Source organism: Anguilla rostrata, chromosome 4 (assembly GCF_018555375.3).
Source record: "Anguilla rostrata isolate EN2019 chromosome 4, ASM1855537v3, whole genome shotgun sequence".
Lineage (NCBI taxonomy): Eukaryota > Metazoa > Chordata > Actinopteri > Anguilliformes > Anguillidae > Anguilla > Anguilla rostrata.
The window spans coordinates 44,059,542-44,081,578 of NC_057936.1; the positions used below are offsets into that span (position 1 = coordinate 44,059,542).

Here is a 22,037-nt window from a genome sequence, read left to right on the forward strand (position 1 = left end):
ATGGATGTAATACAGGGCTATGTGATATACAGTAGCACAAATAAGTAATGTGAGAAGTAGGGGTGTGCAATTACAACCCTATGTCTGTTAAATCTAGAAAATTACCAGAATGGAGGGGAACATAGAAATTGTTGGTCTAGCACTGTTATTTATTAAATGCAATTGTAATTTTGTAGATAAATGCATTTAAATGTGCAATAAATGGTCATTGTTGGGCAGCTTAAATTATTCATAATAAAGCATATCTTAAGACAATTAATTATCTATGCATTTCCAGTTTATTCAGATTCATATACACCCCTTGTATGTAGTACGTGGCAGTGATAGGTATGTCTGAATTCTCTGGGTTTACATTAGGTCAGAAGTTAATATGTAATATGTAGTGTCTGCTTTCATTGTAATTATTCCAATAGAGAAAGTGGCTAATACTCAGTACTATGCAGGTACAGTATACTGTATAGGTATGCTCTACCATCCCCCCAAAAAGCTGTATCCCCCCCAATAAGGGATAACATGAGGTGGTACACACATTACAAACAGTACTGCATAATCATGTGGTATATTTTTAAACCAGCAGAGGGAATAAAGAGGAATAGAGCACTTTAGAGGAACATTTATCCTTTATAACATTGGTTTGCATCAGCTCTTAATCAATTAATTAGTCCAATCATTTGTGACATGAAAATTAAAAGTTTTTGATAAAACTTTAACTCATGAATGACAGCTGAGCACTGTTCTTGTGTCCCAATATGATTCTTTTAACTCTGGTCTATTGTACAGGTTGGTTGATATTGGTGTGTACAGATAAGGGAGCCAGGATAATTAGAGGAAATACAACTTACCTGGGAATGCACCTCCAAGGATGGAATTGCCCACTAATATATTATAGAGATGAACAGTTTTATTAAACAATGCCATATTTAAATGTATATTTCAATTCCTGAGAGCAACAATGAAGAGGATGTAAATGAAAGAATGTAAAAGAAATGAAATGATAAAAATATGTTGTCTGATGACTATGAGTTATTGCACCTGTGAAAAAAGGAAAATAAATAGACTTTGTATTGCTGATTTTTCACAGGGTTTCCTGCTGGTGAACTTCAAAAGCCATTTTTCTGGGGACTAACCTACCCACGGTGAGTGTATGTCAGTTTATGTGTGTGTGTCTCAAGTTTATAATTGTATATGAGAGGTCATTTAGGCCATAAATCATAATTCCTCTCACACACACCGTCATACTTTCTCACACACACCATTACTTTGTAGAATACATGCAATGCACCTGGACACATTATCAGTGATGTTACCTGGAGTCATCGAATGTTTCGGGTCTTTCAACAATCAGACACCCTCACCCAGGCGACCCAGCCAGGGTTGATCAAGTCCCAACTTGTGTCCAGGTAGCATTACCTAACCCACGGATCACCTCTCCTGATCCACAGCCATCTTGAAGCAACTTCGGCCGCCTCAGTGTCTAACTTGATGACCCTTCGCTTGCTGGCCCCTGTGATGCCTAGAATATTATAGGCCCTGCAGAGGGACTGGCCAGCAAACCCTCTGCATCCCACCATGATGGGCTCGCACCTCGCACACCACCCATTGTTGCAGTAATGCTCCACCAACTCAGCATACTTCTCCCTCTTCCTCTCGTTGGCCTCCTCAATGTGGTCCTCCCATGGAACGGTGAGTTCCAAGAGAACAACCTGCTTGGAGGCCGCAGAGAGTAGCACCATGCCTGCCCTCAGCTTTGTCACAGCAACATTCTCTGGGAACTTGAGTTGCTTCCCCAGGTTAACCATCAGCTCCCAGTCTTGTGCTGTTGCAAGCAGGCCAGCAAAGGTGGTCCAGGCAGCTGGTGTTGGATTCTCCCCAGCCCTGACAAAAGCAACGGTCTTCTTCACTGGGTGGAGGTGCTTACACTGGCTGATCCTGCTGCAGATGGTGTCTGTGATGGTTTTCAGGATCTGGTCATGGCGTCACCAGTAGCACCCCTTGCCCAGGGCTTTCGAACAGCAGCTGAGGATGTGCTCCTGGGTTCTTCTTTTGAGGCACAGTGGACATGCTGGTGACTCCACCTTTCCCCAGCAGAACAGGTTAGACAGGCAAGGTAAAACATCATAGACAGCCTGGATGAAGAACTTGATACGCTAGGACACTGCTTTCCTAAGCTCGGCCATGAACCCTTGTGCTCCACTGCTTGCTCCTATCTTACTTCTTACTTCCCCCTGGACCAGTGCCTTTTCCTAGTGTGGTGTTGTGCTGCTACCAAGGCCAGCCCTTCCTCAAGTCATCGTGCCCACCAGCGTGTTGTGTCTTAGCCGAGACTCAGCAACCTCCACAGCCTCTGCAGCTATCCATTTCCATCCTGTCCTGACCTCAATGCTGGCCTGGGAGACCTTTGGGTCAGAAGACTCCCGGTACTGCAACACCTCCCTTGTTCGGCTCACCATGAACTCTTCATTCAGGCTGCTGATGGGGAGCTTCAGCTTGGTGTTCTGACCGTACAGGGCGATGTTGCTCAGGCTTCAAGGTAGTCCCAGCCACTTCTGTAGGAACCTGCTGATCCTCCTCTCAAAGCCCTCGACTGTGGAGATTGGGACCTTGTAGACTAAGAGTGGCCGGAGAATGCGTGGACACCCCAGTACCTTTGGGATCCCTCCTTTTTGTATTGAGGTATCAATCTAGGAGTTCCTCAGGAGGTAGCCAGTCAGGCACCTGGCAACAATGCTGAAGAATATCTTGCCTTCAACACTGAGTAGCGAGATGGTTCTGAAATGATCAATGTTCTTTGACTTCTCCTCCTTCGGAATCCACATCCCTTCTGCCCGCCTCCGCTGATGAGCATCCTTGCCCCTCCTCCAGATCACCTTCAGGATCCTCCAGGACCTGCGGAGTAGCTTTGGGCAGTTCTTATACACTTTGGAGGGTACCCCACTCTGTCCTGGGGCTGAGCTTGTTCTTGCCCTTCTGACCATCTCCCTCCAGCTGGCCTCCTTCCTGTCAAAGTCCAGGGTTGGTGCAGGTGAGTTTATCAAGGACTTACAGTGGCCCAGATCTTGTCCTCTATTTGTATCACTGAGGCTGTCTTCGAGGTGGCTGTCAATCTCAGCTTTGGAACAGGTGAGGTGGCCGCTGCGCTTCTGCACCAGCAGCTGTTTTGTAAACTTGAAAGGGTTAGAAAGGCAGCCCGCTTCCTGGCCCTCTCCTTCCTCTGCCTTTGATACCACTCAGCCTGCCTCAAGGTCATGAGCTTCTTTCAGAGGATGCTGCGCAGCTCTGCAAGAGCTCCCCTCTCCTCCTTGCTCGCCACCTCAGGTGCTTCAGCTCCTGTCTGAGCTGTTGGATCTTGGTGGCTCTGTTGTTCATGGAGTATGGGGGCTTTGCTGCTTTCTTCTCCTCCAACCCAAATCTCTCTGCTTATAGGCTGACGATGATGGTGGTCATGGTCCGGAGTCTTCGGTCAGCTTTCCCCTTGGCAGTTGCTTCCAAGATGGTGTCTGCGTCTTTGTCGAACTGGAGCCGCTCCTTCTCCTTGCAAGATTAGGGCCACTTGACCGGACAATGCTCTGATGGGCGGTGTGGGGCTGTAGGGGACATGCCGCTACTTCTCATAGTGGGGTACCAACATGTAGAAGATATACATCAATATCCTCACAGGTGGTGCCAGCATTTTATAATCAGTCTCACTGATTAAATATACAAACTATAAATTGGCGACTTAAATTAATAATTAAATTAATTATTATTAAAATGACACATTAATAGTCAATCTTAACCAAATCACAATATCATATTCAGCTAATACCAAACTAATATAAATGATTCAGCTAAGAGGTGAAGGTATTCTACTAAGTTCTTTTGATTAGCAGCGGCTGATTCAATTCAACACAAGAGTAATATCAATACAGACAACAGTGTAAATATAATAATGTTTATTAAACACAAAGTACCGAAAAGAGCGAAGCACAATTCTCTACAATGATGTAAAATTAACTATGTGAGTGCACGTGTGTGTGGGTGTTGTGTGTGTGTGTGTGCGTGCGAATGAGTATGTGTGTGAGGAGTGTTGGATGTTCTCCTATGTGGGGCTTGTGTACCACGGACACGTTCACAGAGAACAAAGGAACAAAATGGATTATGAATGGAGGGGTTTTTGAAACTAGACAAAGCTAGTGAAAAAAACAATGGTGCATGGAGTGTGCCAAACAGATAAGGATATTCGCTATATGGCTATTATATATATATACTGAGTGGTATATGAAAACTAATGCAGTGCGCTGGATGGCTTAGTGCCAACCGAACATACAGAACATTTACGTTAACCATTAAACACAATAACCGTTAGCATCGTCATGTATATTTAGTTGCAAATATTACTATATTCAGTCCGTTACTAATTACAACTATACCCAGAGTTACAGCCTTACTTGAGTCTATGGTTCTGTTTTTGGAAATGATTCCTGGTTTCCATTGCAAAGTTTGTGGGAGTTGTGGTGGAAAAGGGGAAACCATTCGCCCTTCACGGGCACTGTGGGGTGACTCCGGGCCTGGCTCCTCCTGTGTCTCACCAGGAGTAGTTCCTGAGCACCATTATACTCTCTCACATACAGCATCATTCTCTCTCACACACACAGTCATGCTCTCTCACACACACACACACACCATTATAATCTTTCACACAAACCATCATACTCTCTTACACACACCATTATACTCTCTCACATACAGTTGAGGCACAAAGCTCTGACCTAAATCCCATAGAAAATGTGTGGTCTGAACTGAAAAAGCATGTCTGAGCAAGGAGGCCCACAACCCTGACTGAGTTACTCCAGTTCTGTCAGGAGGAATGGGCAAAAATTCAGACAAAGGATTGTGAGAAGCTTGTGGAAGGCTACCCCTAGTGTTTGATTCAAGTTAAGCAATTAAAAGGCAATGCCACCAAATACTAACATACTGTATGTAAACTTTCGACTGGAATTCTGATACAGTGAATTAAAGTTGAAATAAATCAGTCTCTTAGCTATTATTTTGAAATGACCTCTTATGGAAATAAAGTAGATATCCTAATTGACTTAACAAATGAAATGTATGGTTACATGTTGTGAAAAATTGAGTTTGAATGTCTTTAGCTTAGGTGTATGTAAACTTTTGGCCTCAGCTGTATGTTTGGTTTGGCGGTGAATGGATCTGCTTCAGGTATTAGTGCTCGCACCAGCGTGCACTACCTTATCTAACAGGGAGAACTGCAGATCATTCAATTGCCAAAGATTAACACTGTGTACAGGAGAGCACTTGCTATTTCCTGAATGATCAGGAAGACCAAGCCGATATCCCTCCAGCAGAAACGAAAAAGAAACTGCGATCCTGGATCATACTCTGGGTATTGCACCTAGTGTAGCGTTCAAAAGGAGATGCAGGAGATGAGTTCCACCATGATTTTGAGTGTGGCCTTAGGAACTTAAAGGAGCTGCCATAGTAGCTGCATCGATCCTGAAGGAATGGGCAATTGTAGCAGCTATAAGGCAGCCCTCCATCTTGGCAGAGAAGACTTTTAGAGCACAGCCAGACCTGGACAACATTGCTGAGATCAGGCTCATGAGCACCTGCATAGTGGAGTGAAATCAAACCTGCAATAATGACTTTGATAGAAAGAACTGAGTGTAATGAGACTGAAAGCATTTAAATACCCTGATGAAATTAAAACCTAGTTAACTGTAAATCATTCTGTTGTATGGACCCCCAAATCCGCTAGAGGGAGCCACCTCAGTGTGAAATTCAAAGATTTGGAAGTTTTTGTCTAGGTCAAAGAAATGAAACCATAGACTATCGAAAAATATGGACAAAGTCACTGTGACATCACCTGTTGACTCTCCGTGGGCTTAGTGAGGGTTTGAAGCCTGGGAAGTGGTTTGTGGGCAGTGGCATGTTGTACAAATTGGAGCCAGAGGCTGCACAGTTGGGACTTGAGATACAGGGACTCGGTAGTGACGCTAACTTTCCCTGATTCGTCCACAAAATATTACCAAACTTTGAAAATATTATTGGTGTATGTGTCAGTATATGTCACAGGAAAGTATGAAATACAAATAATTTATAATGCTAATAGAACATTCTGCAACTGAGATGTATTATACCATTGTAAACAAGAACTACAATGTATGTTTGAACAGTTCTGTGCATCCAGTGCTTTGGGTGTTAAAATGTATGAATAAAATGTGTTGTTGTTGTTGTTGTTGTTTCGGGCAGGGGGCAGGAACAGGGTAGATCCGGGTGTCATCTGCCCAGATGACGGAAACTGATTCTTTGCATGTGGAATGTTTCCTCACTGGTGGGGAAGGAGCCAGAGCTGGTGTGTGCGAGGTTGAGAAGTTGATAGTTGGGCTCACCTCTACACACACAGTGTTAGCTCTGGAACCAAAGTCCAGGGGCCTCATTTATAAAACGGACTTGCGATCAATTTTGATCTTAAGTATGACTTACGCAGAAAACCACATATAAGTAGTTATTTATAAAACCTTACTTTGAGTTGGAAATTATTTTATCTCTACGCAAAGTCTAGACTTGATGTAAGTTATTTTCCTCCTGTTATGTTGGGGTATTCCAAGCCTGTGGTGAACTACATTAGTTTTATGAACAATTTGATAGGAATTATCAATTAAAGGTGTGAGGAATTATGTGTTTGTCAGTGCATTATTTAGTCCACCGAATAATATGTGTTGCCTGTCTTCAATCTCCTCTACCATCGCCATGATCTCTTCCAAAAAGTTTGCTTTTCTCTTTTGGTGTATGGTTATTCCTGACTAAACCCATATTTGTGCTAGCATTATATAAGGGGAAATCGCTGATTGTAAGGCACATTCAGGTGTGTTAATTAAGTTAATCTGAGATTTATAGATCACAGGTGTGTGAGTTACAAATGGGCTTCTTAGAACCTGCGTAAGCAAGGTTTTTTATGTTCAGTATCTTTTATGAATCGAACGTAAGCACGCCGTCGGAAATGATCTTAAGACTAAGTTCAAGTATAAATCTAAGAACATTTTTATAAATGAGGCCCCTGGATTAGGGGTGGTCTGTCTCCTACTTGGGAGTTGTTCAGGGTGAGAGACGCTGGGCAATACTGACAATATTGTTTCATGTAACTTGTCACAATTTTGATATCAATACTTTTAATGACAGGCCTAGATTTGAATTAATGAATTATAGACAGTGCTTTGTATGTGTAAGTAACTTGGAATATTTTTAAATGGAAGCGTTTTTAATGGGCTATTGTACACAACTGCTGAAAGCAGAACTGTGTAAAGTGTGGGTGTATTTTATTTGTATTCCAGAAATATAAATTAGTTTCCCGCAAAGATGCATATACAGATGAAAAAGCAATAGTTTAAATGTTTTATTTTAAAACATGTAAACTATTGCTTTTGCATCTGTATATGTATCTTTGCAGGAAGGCAGTGTAATGAATTAAAGGTTTTCATGAGTTCGAGGGGGGATTGAACCTAGCCTGTCAGTCATCCAAAAGCATCACAGGCAGATGCACTCCCCAGTGAGCTACTAGTGGAAGAAACATAGGGACAGCAAAATTTAGCTTTTTTTTAAACGAGTGCACTTCTATATATGTCATTTTTCCTGTGCATCTGATGTTTTTATTGGCTGATGCACCTTAAATGTCCAATGGGCAGACATATTATTTGTGGGCTTGGAGCATTTGTGATGATGATATCAGGCAGGAAAAAGAAGAAGGAGAAAATGCAAAATCCCCTTAGTTTGGGGCTTTATTGTGTGGACAGTTTTTTGTGAATTCTGCCTGTTAAAATGGGGTCAGAAGGTACAGAAATTAATGTTTTTAAGGGCTGAGAGTCTGTGGTCATTGTGGTTATTTCTTTAGTGAACCCTGAAAAGTGCCAAACTCTCGGTGCTGTATAGGAATGGGGCATGCCGCCCCACCAAGGCGTAACTTGGCAAACATGTCTGGATAGGTTTGTAATATTCAATATGTATTTAATAAGCCTAAATATTTCTATTTTGTTTGTAAATGTAATGAGTAAATGTGCTTTTAAATTGTCACCTGTCTGTAAATAAATGCACTATTCTAACTATACCATTTGGTTATAATGGATGTTGGAGCATAGCTGCAGGGATTTGCTTTCGGTCAGCCAGAAGAGCATTAGTGCGGTTGGACACTGATTGGGCGATTAGGCCTGGTTTGCAGTTGGCTTTCCAATTGATCCTAAAGGTGTTGGATGGGGTTGTGTTCAGAGCTCTGTGCAGGTCAATCAAGTTCTTCCACACCGATCTGGGCAAAACAATTTCTATATGAATCTCGCTGTGTGCCCAGGGGCACTGTCAAACTGAAACAGGAAAGGGCCTTCCCCAAACTGTTGCCACAAACAGTTTGTTTAGAAGCATTAAGATGTGTCTTCAGTGGAACTAAGGGGCCGAGCCCAAACCATGAAAATCATCTCCAGACCAATGGACATCCAGATACTATAATGTATGTAGGTCATATAGTGTATATAGCTATGTTGCAGTCTAAACAAAGACTACAGCAGTTTTTTTGTAATTCTCATGTGTGTGTGTTCAGGTCCCTAAGTTATGGAGCCATTGGGGTCATTGTTGGACATGAGCTTACCCACGGCTTTGACAGCAATGGTAAGTTATGGAAATTTTATATTACACCATAAAATTGAGTGAAGGAACAATATGTTTCAGTGCATCTCTTGGTGTGCATGGTTGTGTGCCTGTGTGTGCATGAAGGACGAAAGTATGACAAGAATGGGAACATGGACCAGTGGTGGAGCAACACCTCGATATCCCGCTTTAATGACAAGACCCAGTGCATGATCAACCAATACAATGACTACCACTGGAAAGAAGCAGGACTTAACGTATGTACCACACCCACCTAGCCCTTCCACATAGTACAACCTCTGAAGTGCTTTGCAGAGGTTACTTGGAAAATATGTGCTTTATCAAATTTATTTTGATTAGTGATGAAAGGATTAGCATATTAATCAGTGTTGAATCGACTAATGCTTTAGTCAGACAAAATTTGTTAAAGATGTTAATCAGGCTAAAAAAATTCAAATGAATATTAAATGCATGAGGTTTTCAGAGAATAATAAATGTAACAAAGACCCTTTTTAATAAAATTTTTTTAAAAGTATTAAATAAGGCAGAAACATCTGGTCGTCAGCAGCCCATTTGAACAACAGCAGTATGCAATGTAGACCTGTTGGTTTTGAGGCGCTCTCTCTGTCACTCTCCTTCTGTGTATGTGTTTGTAGGTGAGAGGAAAGAGGACTCTGGCAGAGAACATTGCCGATAATGGAGGGATGAGAGAGGCTTTCAGGGTACGCTGTCATATGAAGAGTCATATACTTCACTACGGTCTTAAATATCACACAACTAAAATCAGAGCTGCTTGTCAATTACATTTTCATTTCAGGCAACTCACAAAATGTATTGAAATGAAATTCATGAATTGTAGGCTACCTACACTGAGTACTCTCAGACGGGGCGATATAGCTCAGGAGGTAAGAGCGGTTGTCTGGCAGTCGGAGGGTTGCCGGTTCAATCCCCCGCCCTGAGCATGTTGAAGTGTCCCTAAGCAAGACACCTAACCCCTAATTGCTCTGGTGAATGCGAGGCATCAATTGTAAAGCACTTTGGATAAAAGCGCTATATAAATGCAGTCCATTTACCATTTTCAATTCATGAACTGAATTTTAATTTTGTGAATTGACCCTGATTCAGCGTGGGTGGAGCTGCCCAAAGGAAATGCTAGCTGACCGCCCTTGGGGTCTGTGCTTATTCTAATAGGATGTCTTACAGTCTACTATTTGTCTGTGTGATTTTGTGCATAGGACTGAGTGTGTGCCTGTATGTGTGTGTTTGTCCATTTTAGTGTATGCCTATGGGTATGTTCATACATATTAGTGGGTATATACGTTTATGTGCATGTGCAAATATACAGCGTCTTCAGAAAGTATTCAGACCCCTTCACTTTTTCCACATTTTGTTGTGTTACAGCCTTATTCTAAAATGGATTAAATTCATTTTTATTCTCATCAATCTACACACAATACCTCATAGTGACAAAGCGAAAACAGGTTTTTAGAAATTTTATAAAAAAAATTAAAAAAAATGTAAATATCATATTTACATAAGTATTCAGACCCTTTGCTATGACACTCAAAATTGAGCTCAGGTGCTTGTTTCTATTTCTATTGATCATACGAGAGATTTTTCTACAACTTGATTAGAGTCCACCAGTGGTAAATTCAATTGATTGATTGGGCATAATTTGGAAAGGCACACACCTGTCTATATAAGGTCCCGTCTATATAAGGTAGTCAACCTATATAAGGTTGACAGTGCATGTCAGAGCAATGACGTCAAAGGAATTGTCCATAGACCTCGAGACAGGATTGTGTCGAGGTACAGATCTGGGGAAGGGTACAAAAAAATTTCTGCAGCATTGAAGGTCCAGAAGAACACAGTGGCCTCCATCATTCTTAAATGGAAGAAGTTTGGAACCACCAGGACTCTTCTTAGAGCTGGCCGCCCGGCCAAACTGAGCAATCGGGGGAGAAGGGCCTTGGTCAGGAATGTGACTAAGTACCCAATAGCCACTCTGACAGAGCTCCAGAGTTCCTCTGGAGATGGGAGAACCTTCCAGAAGGATAACCATCTCTGCAGCAGTCCACCAATCACGCCTTTATGGTAGAGTGGCCAGACGGAAGCCACTCCTCAGGCACAAGACAATGCTGGAGTGGCTTCGGGACAAGTCTATGAATGTTCTAGAGTGGCCCAGCCAGAGCCCGGACTTGAACCTAATCAAACATATCTGGAGAGACCTGAAATAACTGTGCAGCAACGCTTCCCATCCCACCTGACAGAGCTTGAGAGGATCTGCAGAGAAGAATGGGAGAAATACCCCAAATACAGGTGTGCCAAACTTGTAGCGTCATACCCAAGAAGATTCAAGGCTGTAATCGCTGCCAAAGGTGCCTCAACAACGTACTGAGTAAAGGGTGTGAATACTTATGTAAAAAGGATATTTCAGTTTTTTATTTTTTCAAAATTTGCAAAAATTTCTAAAAAAGAAACTGTTTTCTCTTTGTCATTGTGGGGTATTGTGTGTAGATTGATGAGAATAAAAATTAATTTAATCAATTTTAGAATAACGTAACAAAATGGGAAGGGGTCTCAATACTTTCCAAAGGCACTGTATGTGCGCTATCTTCACATTGTTGTGTGTTGCTTCTTAGGCCTACAGGAAATGGGTGGAGACAGAGAGAACAGGGAGGGAAGAGCCTCTGTTGCCGGGCGTGGGCCTGTCCAACAACCAGCTCTTCTTCCTGAGCTACGCACATGTAAGGGAGTAGAGATGGACACAGTGCTCACATAAGATATAGGCTGGCCCACCCGTCTCAGATTACCAGCTTTTGTTTGTGTGTTTCAGGTGCGCTGTAACTCCTACAGGCCTGCAGCTGCCAGAGAGCAGATCCAGAGTGGGGCACATAGCCCCCCCAAATACAGGTGAGCCTCTCACCTTACAGCAAGTGCTACAATAATGCACTGTAATATCATAGTCCATAGTTACTATAAGAATAAATATATTACAGGAAAAGGTCAAGAATAACAGTATTGTTTATGTAGTGGGTGTTGCTTGGCTAGCTTGCTAGTATGTGCAATGATGTGCAATTAAGCCAGGGCCTTGTAGCAGGTTATGGTGATAATGCTCTCTGGTGATGCAATGCTCAGCTTCAAAATAATGATGTTGCTAGGGGAGACTTTGCATTTAGCTGACTGGTAACACTTTCGTCTTTGGAGCCTTTGGGCAAGTGAAAAGCACACGTTCAAATCTCTCCTCAGGCAAGTGCTTCTCACTTGTTACATTGGTGCCTACTGACCCGGACCAGGGGTTTGTTTCACAAACGTTGCGACGTGGGAACTGAGATCTGCGAGATGCAATATATTTTGCCTGCTATTTTTGGAGCGTTTCACGTCAAAATGGCTATTGAAAGCCACAAACGCATGTTGCAAGCGCGTTCATGTATGCAATCAGTAAATCGGCTATCATTCTCATATGCCTGCCTCATTTTAGTTTTGTATTGTGATTTTACTTTTGTGCATAGCATTGCAGTGCTCCTCAGCTCTACTTGGGCTGGCCACAGGTGTAAGAGGCCAAGGTTTCACAGTGTATGTTAAGGATGGAAAAATTCAGCTTGCGGTCAGATCAAATTAGAATTATAAACCTGTTATAATATAAAGTTGTCATTTTCATGATTTATTGAAACTGTAACGTCTCCCTGGTACACCTAATATAGCCCATAGCTTATAGTAACATTAGCCATTTCGCTATTTTGTATATTCAGATTAAACATTCCCACAATCACCTAGAAGCCACAAGTCAGTAATGTCACCTGTGATGAAGTGGTGACACAAATCACAGTTGCTCTAAATGTAGCTATCGTATGTGCTCCCACATTATTTACAGTTGAGGCCAAAAGTTTACATACACCTAGGCTGAAGATTTTCAAACTCAGTTTTTCACAACTCCACACATTTCATGTTACCATACATTTCTTGTGGAAGGTCAATTAGGGAATCTACTTTGTTCACATCGGAGGTAATTTTAAAACAATCGATTAGAGACAGATTTATTTAATTCACTATATCAGAATTCCAGTGATTCAAAAGTTGACTGTCTCTTTAAACAGCCTGGAAGATTCCAGAAATTGATGTAATAACTTTTTAGAAGCTTCTGATTGGCCAATTGTCATAATTAGGAGTTAATTGGGACCTGTGGCTGTATTTAAGGACCTACCTTTAGAACCACTGCCTTTTTGCTTGTGATACCATGGGAAAATCCAAGCAACTCAGCCAAGACTTAAGAAAAAAAAACTTGTGGACCTCCACAAGTCCGGTTCCTCCTTAGGAGCAATTTCCAAACAACTGAAGGATCTGTACAAATAATTGTATGCAAATATAAAAATCTTGGGACCACACAGACACTGCATCATTCAGGAGGGAGGCACAAATTAACTCCCAGGTCTGTAAGAACTTTGGTCCGAAAGGTTCAACTGAATCCCAAGACAACAACAAAAGAACTGGTGATGGAGTTGGAGGCATCAGCTACCAAAGTATCTACATCCACCATTAAGAGAATCCTACATTGCCATGGCCTGAAAGGCAAGGAAGAAGCCCCTACTCCAAGACCTACTCCAAGACCGGCATAAAAAAGCCAGAAAGAAGTTTGCAGGTGATCACCTGGATGAAGACCAAGCCTTTTGAAGGTGTGTTCTCTGGTCAGATGAAACACAAATTGAACTGTTTGGCCATAATTATCAGCACTATGTATGGAGGAAAAAGGGTGAGGCTTTTAATCCGAAGAACACCATCCCAACTGTGAAGCATGGGGGTGGCAGCATCATGTTGTGCGGGTGTTTTGCTGGAAAAGGGACTTGCTGGTGCACTTCAGAATATAGATTGCATCATGAGGAAGGAGGATTATCTAGAAATACTGAAGCAACACCACAAGACATCAGCTACAAAGTTAAAACTTTTGCTGGAACTTCCAGCAGGACAATGATCCTAAGCATACCTCCAAAGTTGTAACAAAATGGCTTAAAGACAACAAAGTGAAAGTACTGGAGTGGCCATCCCAAAGCCCTGACCTGAATCCCATTTGTGGACTGAACTGAAAAAGCATGTCCGTGCAAGGAGGCCCACAAACCTGACTGAGTTACACTAGTTAGCGTTACACTGAGTTACAGAGTGTATGTAAACATTTGACCCACTGAAAATTTGGTATAATACATAGAAGCTGAAATAAATCTGTCTCTTAGCTATTATTTAGAAATGACCTCTCATGGAAATAAAGTAGATATCTTTATTGAATTAACGCAGGAAATGGTAACATGAAATGAGTAGAGTTGTGTAAAATTGAGTTGTCTTTAGCCTAGGTGTATGTAAACTTTTGGCCTCTTGGTATGTAAACGGTAACCACTAGGGATGGGAATTGATAATTATTGATACCGATTCCATTACCGATTCTGCTTATTGATCTGATTCTTTATCAATTCCTTTATCGATGCCTTACACATTTTCTGGGTGTAATAAGAGTAGGCCTACATACAAGTTTTCAGTGTCAACTTTATTTTCCAGCCTGAAATGCGATCACACTAGTAAATGGCTACACATGTCATGTAACGTGCAAGTAGTTGGCTATCTCCCTGGATATGAATTAAATGTTTTTAACAGAAAATAAAATAATGAATGCTATTTTATCCACAAAAATAGCTATACAAAAAGGCAAAATAAATGTTGTGGTCACGATTGCCATTGTAGAAACCTTCAGTTAAATGAATTTGCATAATAAAATTAACTAAACACGGGCTTACATTTTCTGAACCTCGGTGATATAGTGGTGTAAGTAGACTATTTAACAATTATCTAGCTTCTAGCGCTAGCCAGTGGTATGCTTCTATCAACACAACGCACACAGTACTCGTCACACGCTGATATGTACTTATAGCTAACCACCGCTACATCATTTTCAGTAATATGGGAGCATGCAGTTGAAATCCTCTATGGAAAGCATCCTCACAGCAATCTTATCTACAATCAGTAGGCAGTGTTGTGCATATCCCGCTCTTACAGCTCGTTTCCAGGCCAAACCACTGCAAAGAGAGCAAACTTTTTTGTCAGTGACATTTCCTTCTGACATCTACGATGGCAATGGCAACCACATTTATTTAGCCTTTTTGTATAGCTATTTCCATGGATAAAATCGCATTTATTATTATTGTTTTTACCAATAAATAATAATAATAAATGCGATTTTATCCATGGAAATAGCTATCCTTGCACGTTACATGACATGTGTAGCCATTTAGTAATACGATCGCATTTTAAGCTGGAACATAACCCGTTAATCCAGAGAAATTGCTGAGTTGTCTTAGAATCTTTATCGCAACAGAACGTATCAAGGCTGGCAGTGTCCGCATCAAATTTGTTGTGACAGCTGCCGTCCAAAACAAACACCTGAGAGAGGCAGCGTGCTGCCTGTGTACGTGCCTCCCCCAAGGCGTTACGTCATTGTTTTGCAATGCGCAGTTGTCGTAAAAACATGCTGGCATCGATAAGCGGAATCGATAAGCTCGGAGGCATACAATTCCAGTGAATAGGACAACTTGGAACCGGTTCTCAATGGGAACCGGTTCTCGATTCCCATCCCTAGTGACCACAGCATCTATTAGCCTACTCTGTGACAACTTTTGTGTTTACCGAGTGGCAGTGTTCGGGAAGCTACTTTAAAAGCATAGCTTTGCAAGCTACCAATTACTTCACACACTGGAAGATGTTGAACTACAGCAAAGCTACCCTAGGGAGAAATCTAGTTTGGTTAACTAAAGCTACTTAGAAAAAGTAGTTCAAACTACTTCATAAAAAATGATCAAATTGACAGTGTACATGTGATACGAAATTATAACAAAATATAATACAAAAAAGTCACAGGCCAGCAAAAAATGCCACTCAATTGAGTTTATTGCAAAAAGTGCCCACTTGTTCACAGGTCATACATAAACCAAAAAAATACAATACCCCACTATTCATGGGAAAGTGCAAGGAATGTCAGCTTTGGATTTGTATACAATGTCCATCAGTCAGACACCTGCCTTCCAGAAACTAGACTCCAGGTGGGGTTATTGCACCAAGCAGGATTACTCAGTTAGCCAGGTAACTTCTAATATAGAATATCATGATATTTATAATGGTCCATAGAATTACTCTCTGTATCACCAGATCAACTTTAAATAAAATTGTATGCTGTTACAATATTAACCTTAGGTGGCAAAAGAACAGCAAGCCAACCTCAGCCTAGCCAGACCTTCATTTGAATGATTCTGGCTAAGCTATTCATAGCATTGGATTGATTGCAGACACCTTGGTCGGCAAACACAGGTGATTGTAATGAAATAGTGGGTGATTATCATGAAAGACCGGTCCCATGCATTGCACCATATTGTGTGGGCGGAAAAACACATCATGAGAATAGTTTGACTAGGTCAGTTAATGTTAGCTAATGTTTGCTTTATGTCAGCAAACCTGACATTAGCGGGTTAGCGACATGTTCATTTTGATAGAACAATTGTTGTTGTAGACAAATTAACGCTACAGACTTTATTTAATTAGACTGACGTTAACATTCACTGAATTAAATCACTTGCCTGTATGTAACATTACAATGTGGCTAACTTATTTAAACTTTGCTAAATGTTAATACACTCACCTGTATATGTGTTCTTAGATTTGTGTCTGACGTCTTTTAGAGTGTATTGCATAGCTCACAAGTAAAAATGTAGGTTTTATCGGTGGAGCTAGTCAGTGTCATGTATTTGTTTAAGTATAGCCATGGTGATTCATGGAGATTTGGGAGGTTTATCCATGATGACGCTGTTGCTGTGTGAGCACTGAGCAATGCCCGCCGTTTGCACATGTACTACACAAAGGTCAAGTGTGTGGTGGTGGCTGCCTGAGGAATGCATTGGCTGGGCATGCCTTCACAGCGGTCAGGATGAAATAAAAAGGGGGCGGGGCTGGTCAAAGGGGGTTAAATTACAGTAGAGAGCCATGAGGGATCAGAATTGTAATGTGTGTGTCTGGGTTTTGCTGTATGTTGGTCTGTGTGGTATGTGTGTGCTAATACTTATTTTTTCTCATTTGTGTCCAAGGGTGATCGGGGCAATGAGCAACTATGAGGAGTTCCACCGGGCCTATGGCTGTCCTGTTGGGTCTGTCATGAACCGGGGGGATAAGTCCTGCCGTGTGTGGTAGATGCCAAACCGATGTGAGACTGGTGGCCAAAACCGAACATTCAGCACTCCACCCACACACAGACCAGGGGAACATCCTCAGGTCGGGGTTCTGTGTCCCCCGACAAGCTTGATTACAGGTCCTTTGTTTTGACTGAAGGAAAGTGGCTTCCAGTTTTTCTCTTGTTCTGCTATTATCTTTTTTTGGGAAGGTGTTTTTGTGGCTTGTAACCAGGTTTTGTTCAGAATTAGACATTGTTGGATTCATTAACAGTCAACAATAGATATAACATTATTTTTGTCATTTCAGGTAATTGATTTCAGTTTCAATTTCAATTTTGCTATTATTAAAGTTATATATCAATAGGATTTTATAGGACTTATATGCTGTGCCAGATGGCAGTTTCTGTCATCTGTCTTGTACAAGAAAGATTTTTTTTTTTCATTGAATAATATCTGTAAAAACCAGAGGCATCAATATTTATTTTCTTCTCCTTCAACTGAAATTGAAGTTGATTTTTTTGAAATATAGTTTTTTTCTTGACTCCCCAGTGAATTTTTTTCGGCAGTTTTGGATGCGAACTGTCAACCTTAATGTAGCCAACCTGATTTGTAGCCTATAGCATTTTCAACATATTGCCAAATTCTGGGAGAAACAAAGTGCAAAAATGCACGAATGTGCTGGGAACAAGATTCCAGTCCTTGTCAGTTGTAATGAAATGTTTGATGGACCCTGTCAACAAAGTTGTTGCTGAGCTTTCCTTCCCCCTTTATGATAACGTGTCAGTGATGATAACAATATGCTTCATGAAAGAAATAAAAACATACACCCGTTGGCCCAACCCTGTTTTATTATCTTAGTATGCAAAACGCAAGCACGATGTGTTTCATGTTCTGTTAAAAACAAAAAGAGATGCTTTCTTTCCGTGATGGACCAAAGTGATTAAATGTGACAGGTGCTGGTGTTTTGGTCCTCAAGTAGGGCAAGGTCATTTTTCAGTTTTTTACATATTATGAAAGGGCAGATTATGAGCTTTCAAATGATGTATTATACACTGAAAATAGTTAAAGAAGATATGCTTATTTGAATGTTGGTACTCCTAAAATCAAGTAGCAGAGAAAATCCCCTTGAAAGATCTTGAACTTTTCACACTTCTCACAAGGGAGATAATGGGTGGGAACAATAGCTAGTTAACTCCACCCCAACCACTAGAGTACCTGTCAATCCTTGCCCATTTAGGGGTTACCCTATTTAAAGCTTTATAACTCCAGATGTGAACACCACAGAGACTAGAAAAATGTCTTAAATGAAGCAATACATTTGTACCATTTATAATACTAGCTTAGATTACTTTATTTCTTACAAAATTATGAATATAAAGTGCCACAAATGCAATGGACAAGGCAAAAAATCTAAAATGAATTTGCTCCTTTTTTAGTTCTCAATTAAATACTGGGAGATTGCGGGTTAAAGTATACATGTCCTGGATCAAAAACGTCTTGACCACAAGTTCATAAAATCTAAGGGTGGATATGTAGAACTACTAAAGATGTATGAAGCAAAAACTAAGCAGTGTACCCAGCATCTCCAAATCTACCCAAAATGTCTAAATTATGTCTATTATATAAATTATATATAATGTCTAAAATAGCTAAGGGTCCAGAAACAAATCCAAAATCTCTCCAAAAAGGAATATAATGCTTTTTGTCCATTGTAAAGCCCTTATGAAGGTTTAAGATGAAACATAGATATAATTTAAACATAATGCAAAAATATAGTCACACAATGCTGCACAGTACCTAAATGTGTAATAATTAACTCTAACTATTTTCAGCCGTCCACCACGTTTTGGCAATGTTTCAACACTCTCCTCATCACTGTTGTATGCATCACAAAAACTATTACAATACTAACAAATGCTTACATTACAGTGTGAAATATCCACATTATATAATACCAATTCTAAAATAATGTATATAACCGAAATATTTTGAGCAGTAATACTTACATAGCAATGATGAAATCTTATCTATGTTCAGTAAATGGAAACAGAGACAGTAAATCAATGACAGTTCTATCCACTTCTGTTTTGCTCCAGAAAACGATGTCAGATAGATCTATCAGCAAACATATGGCTTAGCTATGCCCAGAAGTCCTCAATAATAATGTTATTTTCCAAGGAATTACGAAAAATCGTTGACAACGTTTCGTTAGGTGCAACGTCTTTTAATGCTACCATATATAGAGCGAATGCCATGGTAAGAAAATGTTCGGATACGCTAACCTATAAAACGCTATTCCAAAAGCAAAATTAGACATGTTATACATCGTTAGAAAGCTTATACTCTCACCTACTGAATAAATGAACTGTTAATCAAACCAAATTGTACTAAAAAGGGTGACAACACCGTAAGCAACAGGTGTGGTATTACGCACAGCTATTTTTGAAGGTAGCCTACCCAGGTATCACAAATGCGGGTATATTTCACAAATGGATTGTCCAAGACAATATATGACCACTCAGCCTCAAAAGGGACATCTCTACGCATAAAACCAGTGGTAAGATTGTATATTGATTCAATGTTTAGTCCCAGATATTGACTGTGGAATGACATGGTATAATTTTAAAAAACTTTGTCTCGCTTATTTCGTTATTCAATGAGCAGCGTTTTCACTGCTGTATTAGCATATTTTAGGGCAAATGTCGGGTTTATCTTGTTACGGAATATTACATTACATTACAGGCATTTGGCAGACGCTCTTATCCAGAGCGACGTACCATGAAGTGTATAACCATAACCAGGAACAAGTGTGTCGAAAACACTAGAGAGCAGTAGCCTACCGTTCCAAGTGCAGGGAACAACCGCATAGTTCAATTTGGACCCTGTAGGTTAAACTGATTAACACTAACACAAACAAGAACAGCAACAACGCAGTCTATGCAAAAATACAAGCAATAGTTAAGACGAGTTAAGTCACCTACGAAACAACTACCTAGTTATAACCCTAAGCTTACAGTCAATTTAGGGATTAAATTGAGAATACGATTTCTCTCAGCATAATGACGGATTCAAAGACTAAACGAACTCACCCGATATTGTCTTCAGTTGGATCCATGCCAAAGAAAAGTAATGATTCATCCTCTCAAAAAGCTTTTACTAACAAAAAACAAAATATCAACTCGCCACCCCTGCTACCTGCGCTCGGAGTACCGTATTATTTATTTAGACATCTATTTAGATCTAACTTATGGTGTGGGAGTTATGGCCCTTTACCCAAAACCCTTTGTTATAGCGCCACCATCTGGCCGACATAGGTGATTTTTAGTGCCTGAGTAGTGGGGGGCCATAGGAACCCACTTGCCAAATTTGGTTGCTCTAGGACTTTTGGTTGCTGAGCCTCAGACACTTTTAGTGGAGAAAAATAATAAGAATAATAATAATCCGAACAAATACAGTAGGGTTCCACCAGCTTTGCTGCTTGGACCCCTAATAATAATAATAATAATAATAATAATAATAATAATAATAATCCTAACAGATACAATAGGGTTCCACCAGCTTCGCTGCTTGGACCCCTAATAATAATAATAATAATAATAATAATCCTAACAGATACAATAGGGTTCCACCAGCTTCGCTGCTTGGACCCCTAAATATAGCAATATTGAGCAACTGAAAATGTCCGTAAATCAACATACAATCATCATACTCTAATTAAAATATTAAGTAAACCTTAAATAAATATACTTTACGTGGAGTTTTAACGTGATATATAATTTTGACTTGACCCTTGAAACTCCCATTTTTAATTTTTAAAGCAACTGAACACAAGATTAGCTTAGAATCATCAACAGCATTCAAAGAACAAGCATCGGATTTTAATCAGGTTTGTATCCTTCATGAGGCCAACAAAGTCACAACTGCTGCTGATTTAGCTACAGACTGCAGAGCAAGAATTCCTAAGACTAACATCAAGGCATATCTCTTATGTAATAAGAAATTCCAAAACTAAACGTGTTAATTCACATTTACTTTCAAGTAATTTTTTCCCCAGAGTACTGCTTGAGCAGTCCAAGTAGTCTTGCCCAACCCTAGTTTTCATGCATATGTAGATTGTAACAGCCTGTGGTTAGCAGGGCTGTTTTAGTCGCAAATCCTTTCCTATACAGCCTTCCTTTACTTTTCCCTCATGCAAGAGAGAGAGAGAGAGAGAGAGAGAGAGAGATTTTGTGATTTTGAAACCCCTTTTATTGGAACATTGTTCAACCACAGAAATTACTGTACTTCAAGATAAAAAATAATAGACAAGCAGCATACAGAGAACAGTTTAAAAAAACTAACCAGATGCAGGAGAGAGAGAGAGAGAGAGAGAGAGAGAGAGAGAGAGAGAGAGAGAGAGAGAGATCGTAAATATCTGCATGTTTTCTCTTCCACAGATTTTACTTTCTGTTGTGAAACTGTCACAGAAATGTATTCCTCATATTCATACTGTGAAAGAGTCCAGTGTGTTTCTTTTTCCATTTGAAATGATTATTCCATGTGACGTATCTGTTGAGTAGATGATCATTGATGTGTCAAACAGGGAAACAGGCGGTGTAAAGCACGACAGTGTTTAGCGTAAGTAGCAGTGGTGTATTACGATATAGCTTAGTGACTGAAATATGAGATGCTGTAATGTGAAGATGATGTTTTATAAAGGAAAAATTCATGGTTCATCAGTTTCAGTACACTCCATTCTGTATGCTGTAATTAAAATAAAACTTGAACTTCCTTGCATTGTATGTGTGCTGATAAATAAATCCTTGTCATTTTAAAGATCCACATTTAAATGAATACCTTTTGTATTTCTCCTCTGAAACAAACCCACACCTGAGTCAAATACAAAAATACAGATTTGTATTTGTATTTGAAAAGTTAAATACATATTTGAAGTATTTTCAAATACATTTACACATTAAATACTTTGTATTTGATTTATTTAAATTATTTTAATGGAAAAACAAATACTTTCCCAAATAGCATTTAAAAAATACATTCCTTTAAATAAATACTTTCCTGGGAAACCAAATATTTTAGTATTTAGAGCCTTTTGAAAATACATTAAAATACAAATACAATTTTAAAATTGTGGCAAACACGCCTGCCACAGGCCACCGAAGTGGCTTTCCTTGGGGCCCTCCAGCACAGAGACACAGGGAGAAGATGTTCCAA

The 22,037-nt window shown here is 40.2% G+C and overlaps 1 protein-coding gene across 2 annotated transcripts in view; it reads left to right on the plus strand.

The window, feature by feature from the left end:
• The window catches only part of phex (phosphate regulating endopeptidase homolog, X-linked), a 101,164-nt gene extending 79,505 nt beyond the window's left edge, over positions 1 to 21,659 (plus strand). For both annotated transcript variants that reach the window (XM_064334073.1, XM_064334074.1), the window contains exons 16-22: positions 1,082 to 1,136; positions 8,582 to 8,649; positions 8,755 to 8,885; positions 9,285 to 9,350; positions 11,271 to 11,375; positions 11,465 to 11,541; positions 16,743 to 21,659. In XM_064334073.1, coding sequence (XP_064190143.1) covers positions 1,082 to 1,136; positions 8,582 to 8,649; positions 8,755 to 8,885; positions 9,285 to 9,350; positions 11,271 to 11,375; positions 11,465 to 11,541; positions 16,743 to 16,845 — 605 coding nt within the window. In that variant the 3' untranslated portion in view covers positions 16,846 to 21,659. The remainder of the gene's footprint in view (positions 1 to 1,081; positions 1,137 to 8,581; positions 8,650 to 8,754; positions 8,886 to 9,284; positions 9,351 to 11,270; positions 11,376 to 11,464; positions 11,542 to 16,742) is intronic.
• Positions 21,660 to 22,037: the final 378 nt, after the last annotated feature.